Below are 8,448 nucleotides of genomic sequence, written 5' to 3' on the forward strand. Positions count from 1 at the left end.
GGAGATTTAACAAGCTGCCCCATACTGCTCCTTGGAAATTTATAGTCGCTTTGGTGCTTTATATAATGGCTTGCTTGCTTGAGGACAGGAGAAAAAAGTATATGTGAAGGAAACGCTCAGTTTACTCTTTATTATTTGATTCTTCTTTTTATTTTTCTCCTATGCTTGTTTCCCTTCCTTTTTCAGGTGAAGTGGCTTCTTCTGCATGATTTTAGCTGAAGGATGCTCTGCATTTCCTTGATTTCTATGGAGACCTCAGAGCTGGGCTTGCCCCCACTGACACCTCATCTTGCACCTTCTCTACCTCCCAAGGTCTTTGCCTCTAAAGCTAGCTCGGCATTGCCCCTGGGTCCAGGAAGCCAGTGATGAATTTAAGGGGAAAGCCTGGCGAATCATCCTGATAGGCTTTGAGTGGCAATGTCTGGACATACTTCAAGTCACATGTTAACATGGGTCAAGCCATCACTAGAAGGCAAGTGCTAAGACTTAAAGGCTTATTTGCATTTTATTTAAATTTGATGGACTGAGCTTTGGACAATTTCCATGGCAGAAAAATATATTCCATTTTCTAGGCACGACTGCTGGCTGTTGGATACTTGCTGCCTTTAAATCTCGCAGCATCAACACCACATTCTAGACGTATTTCCCGCTTTGAACATCCCCCCCAAAATAAGTGTTTGGGAGACCCCAACATTTTCTGACTTAGGCTTGAAAGTGCCAGGCTGTTTCTCTGGAGGAGCCAAGCTCTGGAGAGCAACACTGAATCCCTGGGAAGAGAGAGCATGGGGTGTGCTGATTTAAAAACAGAAAATGCAAAGTTGGACTGAAAATATCCTTAGTCTTCCAAGCAATCTGCTTAAGGGTTCCAAACTTACCTTAATTTGGTGAGAAAAGAAGCTGCCCTATTTTTCTTTCTTCTTCTTCTTCTCCAACTGGAACCAGCCATTTCCCCAAACCACCACCATGGAGGTTGCAATGGTGAGTGCGGAGAGCTCAGGGTGCAACAGTCACATGCCTTACGGTTACGCCGCGCAGGCCCGGGCCCGGGAGCGTGAGAGGCTGGCTCACTCGAGGGCGGCTGCGGCGGCCGCTGTCGCCGCGGCCACAGCTGCTGTGGAAGGCGGTGGGGGGTCTGGAGGGGGCGCCCACCATCACCACCACCAGTTGCGTGGGGCCTGCACCTCCCAAGACCCTCAGAGCGGCCGGGGAAGTAAGAGGAGGAGGCGACAGCGGCCCGAGAAGAAGAAAGTCCACCACCGGCAGAGCAGCTTTCCTCACTGCTCCGACCTGATGCCCAGTGGCTCCGAGGAGAAGATCCTGCGGGATCTGAGTGAGGAGGAGGAGGAAGAGGAGGAAGAGGAGGAGGAGGAGGAGGAAGAGGAAGAGGAGGAGGAGGAGGGAAGGTTTTACTACAGTGAGGACGACCACGGCGATGAGTGCTCCTACACCGACCTGCTGCCCCAGGACGATGCGGGCGGTGGCGGCTACAGCTCGGTCCGCTACAGCGACTGCTGCGAACGCGTGGTGATCAACGTCTCAGGCCTGCGCTTTGAGACCCAGATGAAAACTCTGGCCCAGTTTCCCGAGACTTTGTTGGGGGACCCTGAGAAGAGGACTCAGTATTTCGACCCTTTGCGTAACGAGTATTTTTTTGACAGGAACAGGCCTAGCTTTGATGCCATCTTGTATTATTACCAGTCAGGGGGCCGCCTGAAGAGGCCCGTCAACGTCCCCTTTGATATCTTCACTGAGGAGGTGAAGTTCTACCAGCTGGGGGAGGAGGCCCTGCTCAAGTTTCGGGAGGACGAGGGCTTTGTGAGAGACGAGGAGGACCGGGCCTTGCCAGAGAGTGAGTTCAAAAAGCAGATCTGGCTGCTCTTTGAGTATCCAGAGAGCTCCAGTCCGGCGAGGGGCATAGCTATCGTCTCGGTCCTGGTCATCCTCATCTCCATTGTCATCTTCTGCCTGGAAACCTTGCCAGAGTTTAGGGACGACAGGGATCTTATCATGGCCCTGAGCACAGGCGGGCACAGTGGGTTGTTGAACGACACCTCGGCCCCCCACCCGGAGAACTCAGGGCACACGATATTCAACGACCCCTTCTTCATTGTGGAGACAGTCTGTATTGTGTGGTTTTCCTTTGAGTTTGTGGTTCGCTGCTTTGCTTGTCCCAGCCAAGCCCTCTTCTTCAAAAACATCATGAACATCATTGACATTGTCTCCATTTTGCCTTACTTCATCACGCTGGGCACGGATCTGGCCCAGCAGCAGGGGGGTGGCAACGGTCAGCAGCAGCAGGCCATGTCCTTTGCCATCCTCAGGATCATCCGTCTGGTCCGAGTATTCCGGATCTTCAAACTGTCCAGGCACTCCAAGGGCCTGCAGATCCTGGGCCACACGCTCCGAGCCAGCATGCGGGAACTGGGCCTTCTGATCTTCTTCCTCTTCATCGGGGTCATCCTCTTTTCCAGTGCTGTGTATTTCGCGGAGGCGGATGAACCGACTACCCATTTCCAAAGCATCCCAGATGCATTTTGGTGGGCCGTGGTGACCATGACAACTGTGGGCTACGGGGACATGAAGCCCATCACTGTGGGGGGCAAGATCGTAGGGTCTCTGTGTGCCATTGCAGGTGTCTTAACCATTGCTTTGCCAGTGCCAGTGATTGTCTCTAACTTTAACTATTTCTACCACAGAGAGACTGAAAATGAAGAACAGACACAGCTGACACAGAATGCAGTCAGTTGCCCGTACCTCCCTTCTAATTTGCTGAAGAAATTTCGGAGCTCTACTTCTTCTTCCCTGGGGGACAAGTCAGAGTATCTAGAGATGGAAGAAGGGGTTAAGGAATCTCTGTGTGCAAAGGAGAAGTGTCAGGGAAAGGGGGATGACAGTGAGACAGATAAAAACAACTGTTCTAATGCGAAGGCTGTGGAGACCGACGTGTGAATCTCGTTCTCCACCCGCCACTGCCCCTCCCCCCAATCCCGGCATCTCCAAATATATTTATGCATAGAGAGTGCAGTTATGAAAATGATATATGCAAATGAATCCAATGCATACAGTAGTACGCCATTTAATGGTTATACATGGCATAATTGTTACTAAACTTGTATTACATATCAAACAAATGATACATCTTGGAGAAGAGGGAGGCTTAAATAGGAGCAAATCTATCTTTATATTTTTTATTAGAATGCAAGAATTTTGCACATTTACTGGAGGAGATGTTAAAAGTAAAGATGGTTCTGTGGAGAGAATGTGTATGTGTGTGTTTGTGTGTGTGTGAGTGCTGCGTGTGTGTGTGTATGTGTAAGTAAATTGTCAACGTTGTTAGTAATCGTGCAGTGATGGGAAAAGTTGGCATTTTGAAGTATTTACTATGTAAGACCTAATGAATTTGAGCAGTCATTTATCAGTGCTTTAATAGCATTTCATGTCTTTGGATTCCATAGCTGTTGTTTTTTAAAAATTGTAAGAATTACTATGTAGAAAAAAAAGAAAGTGGATTATTTAATAGACTATAGGTTACAATTTTATCTTGGATTTCATTAAAGTTTATTTTTAACTGGAAATTAACTTTTAAAAAGGCTGCAGGGGCCTTTAGATGGCCCCCGCTTGCCGCAACGAGAGAAAGCCCTCACACAGAAACGAAGACCCAACAGAGCCAAAAATAAATAAACAAATTAATTTTAAAAAATATATATATATGGTATTAAAAAAAAAAAAAAAGGCTGCAGGGGCCTTTAGAAATTGATTATATTTTATTATTAATTTTGGGGAGATGTGACAGCAAATGCCTAATAATAATGGAAGAAATGAAATCAGAGAAAATGTAACAAGTTTTGTTCACAGATAACAGAACTGGAATTTTCTTTCTTTTTTTTTTTTTTTCCTTTCCTTTGCACTACTTTATATGCTGGAGATTGAGAGAGACTTCATACTGTGAATGTTTACTAATGTAACAGTTCAATGACAATCATTGGAAGAATGATTTCTTAGTCTTATTTTATTGTTCTCTCATTTTCTTTGTGTGAGAAGAATGGCCACAGAGATAACAGCACATGATTCCCTTCTCTTCTTAAATCTAAATAACTGATCTGCAAAGGGACTATGAAATCAAATTTAGCAACTGAATCTTTTGAAATTGCTCTGTTACAATGATGCTTCTGAAACCATACTATTTTAAATATTCTTCTGCCTTTAAATCCAGAATAATTTAACCAAAGTTAATGCATGCACTGAAAGAATTCTTGAAGAATTAAGACCCCCAGCAGCTACAGTGATTATGGCTTAAGAGCTTTCTATTAAATGTGCAACATAAATTCTAGATTTATTAAGTTTATTTATTTGTGTAGCGACATAAGTGCAGAATGTGGGGATTCACCTCAGAATTTAGCATTCTATTTGCTAAAATTGATATAAGAAAGAATTGTGTCAAAACATTTGGCTTCCACATCACCATCGTTATCATTTTTATTAAAGGAATTAGTGACACATATAACTGCATTTGACTCACGACAAGATGTTCTAGAACGTGAGGTAACAGCTAGTGATCCAACTTACACCGTTAAGTCATAATGAGATATAGGTTCACAAACTCAGAATACATAAGAGGCCTTATTCTCCAGTATTTCAACTTCTATTCTTTATAAAGTTGTTGTTCTGAAGTCTGGGAAAAAAATGATATGTAGGGTATCTCAGCACGTAATGAACTCTGACAACTGCGAACTTAAAAAAAAAAAAAAGCACTAGAATAGCTTTTCTCAAGCCTTTTAATCCCAGGCCATCATTTGATAATAATATAAATCTTACCTCTCCTTGAATGATATTTAAAATTCAAAGTAAATTCAATGTTAGGTTTAAAACCAAAGCTACCCCCTTCTCTTTACCCCTTCACAACCACTTTAGAGAAACACCTCTCAAGAACACCTTTTGGAGAATGAAAAACCGCCAGGGGTGGGGGGGGGTTGTTGATTGAGTGCAGACCAAAGATCTCTAGTGGACCATGGAGAGTGACAGAGCAAGGAAATGCCATCTTGTAACAAGACTTCAAAAGTGACATTTTAATATATTTTGGATTTAGAGCAAAAAATGTAACAAACAGACTAGGGGTAACACTATTTGGGTTGGTCACCGTTCATTTGGGAAAGTCACTCTGTTAATCTCTGTACCCCAGTTTCCTCATTAGTGAAAAAAAGGGCACATAAAGCATTTGTTACATCACAGAGTTGTTATGGGAGGCAAATGAGAACGTGTGAAACCTCTGAAATGCTGAGTTCCGTATAAATGCCTGATGCTATGTCTAAATTGTTTAATCTTCCTCTGGGAGAAAAAGAGACTTAGAACCCATGAGTTACATCTGCTTTATTAGGATATTGTGAAAAAAATGGGTAATTTCTTTAATTTTGAGCTCCTTACAAGAAGTTGATTTGCAGATACAAGATAGCCTGTCACTGAATAATTACTTCAGTTTCTTCTTTTTGGGGAAGATCCCAGGCATGTCATGGTATAAAAAGTTGGCTCTGTGGACAAGGCACTGTGTAGCTTTTGCTGTACCCAACTAGGTCAGGTTATATCTTAATATAGTTTAAATGCTCTCTGGTATTGGATGTTTATTGACTATTCTATAATAGCAATAGCAATGATTTGGCTATGTTAGGAAGGAAAGATGTATTTCATTGTTTCCACAACATCTCCTTTTAAAATCTGAAAAGTTACATGAAATTTTATTGATATGTATTAGAATTTGGTATTTCTGAGAATCCAGGAAATATAGTCATTTGGGGACTCTGGGGTTTTCCTTTATCTTACATGGTTTTCTTAAGGGTAAAAGGGTCAAGAAGTAACAGCAAGGGCTTCCAAACCAAATATTATTAGATTATTACTAAATGTTTGTTTGTTTGTTTGTTTGTTTTTTCCTGCAAGGTGCATTTATTTTAGCATGTCTGGATCGTGATTTCACACTGAGAAGGAAGCATTTAAGCCCTCAAGACTTGTATAGGAACACTTCTATATAGAACACTTCTCTTATAGATAACGTGTGAAGGTAGATTCCTCAGTGCAGCTGTGGATTTGTAGTATTTTTCCAAGTCACAGCTAGGCAAAGTGCTTTAGTATCATTTGTGAATGTTTTATACTAAGAAATATGCTTCCAGGGGCTATCTGTAACTTATTTAGGAAACTGTGTCTTTTTCAAGGCCACCATACACATTTGGCCGTAAGATAAAAGAGAAATTACCCCATTTAGAGATTTGAATTCTTGGAATCTGGGATCATTTAGTTGCTTTTCAGATGATAATAAATGTTACCAAAAGTACAGTATTTGAGGGTCATCCTAATCAGAGTCTTTTCACGAGTGGATGCATTGTTCTCTTTTGCATATGCTTGAAAAGGAAACAGCTATGCCTAACAGTTGCGGAGGAGAGAGGAGGGATAAATATTCCTTTGAATTTCTGTGAAAAGAGAGCTTGTGGATACCAGAGGTGTGACAGTTGTTCTAGGGGTCCAGAGCCGACTTGTTGACTGTGGGCACATCATCTCATCTCCGTGATCTCAGGTTTTTGTTTTTAAATGTAGAGTTGAAGAAAACACTAGATTAGCTTGATATTTTCTAAGTACCCCTCAAGTCATACCAGACTTGATTTTATAGTTAGGTAGTAAGAACAAAATGGTTTTAAAATCTCCCTGTTAGGTTAAATGCAGAACCAGGAGTTTGAGATTGAGCTTTTAGAATGTAAACTAAACTGAATGAATGGGGTTTATTTTGAAGCTATTTATTCTAGCAACTTCTAAAGGGAAGGGATTCGCTTAATAAAAAATAACTCCTCAGTCTCCAGTTGAATCCACTTGGTGCAAGTTGGTAAGTAAACATTTTGATTTCTTGCTTAGTTAAAGTACAGTCTTGTCAGTAAGCAGTGTTCCGACCTGTACTGGGGAACTCATTTTCTGCTTAGACACATGTAGTATTTCACAAGTGCTACTGCTTTCCTTGTCCAGTTTGTTTTAAACAGGATAGCTGAAGCTCTGTGAAAATCTTTTCATTAAGCATATGTTGAAATAGCATCCAATATATGAATAAGAAATATCTAAGGAAAATACTCTGAGTTAAAGTATGTATGTGTATATATATATATATATATATATATATATATATATATATATATTTCCCCATATTTTAGAAAGTCAACTTTAACCAGTGGAAAATTATTTTTAATTGCTTTGGAATCATAAATAGTAGTACCCCCGTGTCCCAAGAGAATCAGGAAGGGTGTTCTCTGTTGTTGATTTTCAGGATTGTGATGCATCTTCAGCATTAACATTGCAGCTATTCCTAGGTAAAGTGGGAAATAAATACACCTTGGTTCAGTTTACATTTTTAAGTTAACATGTGAGGTGTTCATGGGCACAATGCAGAGTGTAACAACCCTCTTTATATATATATATATATTTATTTTTTATTGATGCAGTTTAGAATGATTACGGGTTGTCATTCAGTGACAAAGGGGCCTGTTCCAGGAAATCTTCCTGACCCAAAAGTCATTCTGAATTCTGCAAGGGACATTTGGTGTGAACAAAAGGTACCTCTTGGTTTTCCTGCTTGCAAAGAAACTTGACTCAAAACACAGAGTCTTCCAGACCAATCTATCCACCACTACAGGTTAGAAGACAATCCTACTTTCTAGTATGGGGATCAGTATTCCTATTTGAAAGAAGGTTGATGGAGTGGTCTGTGTTCAAGATTGAAGGGAGCAGACCTTTTTTTGCAGTAAATGGGAATATGTACTTCTGAAATGTGATTTAAGATTAGGACTGTGATATGAGTTTTATTTCTGACTTGGTTTTCTGTTTCCATAGCAGTCCCAATTTCTCATAATATCCTCCTCTTAAGAAGTATGCTAATACATATCAGACCATATGATATGGCCCAATTTGAGGTTCAGAAAATATGGTGGCTTTATTTATGGGTAAATAAATTAATCCCAGGGTATGAGTTGGGTGATTTGAAAAACAGCACATATTTAATGAGCTGCAGCTCTGAGTGAGACCCTAGCATATCCCCTTTCAGGCCTGTAAGTAATACTAGGTGGGATTGATGTATAAGGCAAGTAATGTGCTAAATAAGGAGTCTTACTGTCATGTAGGAAAGGATAGTTCCACATTCACTGGTCATGGTGTTGCTGACCTGCAGTTAAGTTTTTGATCCATTTTCTGTCACTGGTATCTTGGAAGGAGAATTTGTACCCTGAAGACTAGGAGCTAAATGATTTTGATAGTTGATCCACAAACATTCAACTTTTGCTTCCTTATCTGCAAATTATCTGTTATACAGATTTTTTTCATAACTAGTTTCTCATCTGAGGCTGGCTTTACTAAGGCTCAGAACCATTGTCTCCCATTAAACAGCCAGTCCAGAAAATGCAAAATCATAAAAAGAAAATAATACAG

At 41.0% G+C, this 8,448-nt stretch overlaps 1 protein-coding gene across 1 annotated transcript; it reads left to right on the plus strand.

Annotated features, from left to right (window-relative positions):
• The first annotated feature begins 963 nt into the window (after positions 1–963).
• Positions 964–2,949, plus strand: KCNA4 (potassium voltage-gated channel subfamily A member 4). The gene has a single exon (XM_007181002.2). It carries the CDS (start codon positions 964–966, stop codon positions 2,947–2,949), a length of 1,986 nt encoding a protein of 661 aa, XP_007181064.2.
• Positions 2,950–8,448: the final 5,499 nt, after the last annotated feature.

The sequence above is a fragment of the Balaenoptera acutorostrata genome, chromosome 9, assembly GCF_949987535.1.
Source record: "Balaenoptera acutorostrata chromosome 9, mBalAcu1.1, whole genome shotgun sequence".
In the NCBI taxonomy this organism is placed as follows: Eukaryota; Metazoa; Chordata; class Mammalia; order Artiodactyla; family Balaenopteridae; genus Balaenoptera; species Balaenoptera acutorostrata.

Bases quoted from the DNA above. Each gene is read 5' to 3' on its own strand.
- KCNA4 (XM_007181002.2), top strand. From the start codon at position 964: ATGGAGGTTGCAATGGTGAGTGCGGAGAGCTCAGGGTGCAACAGTCAC.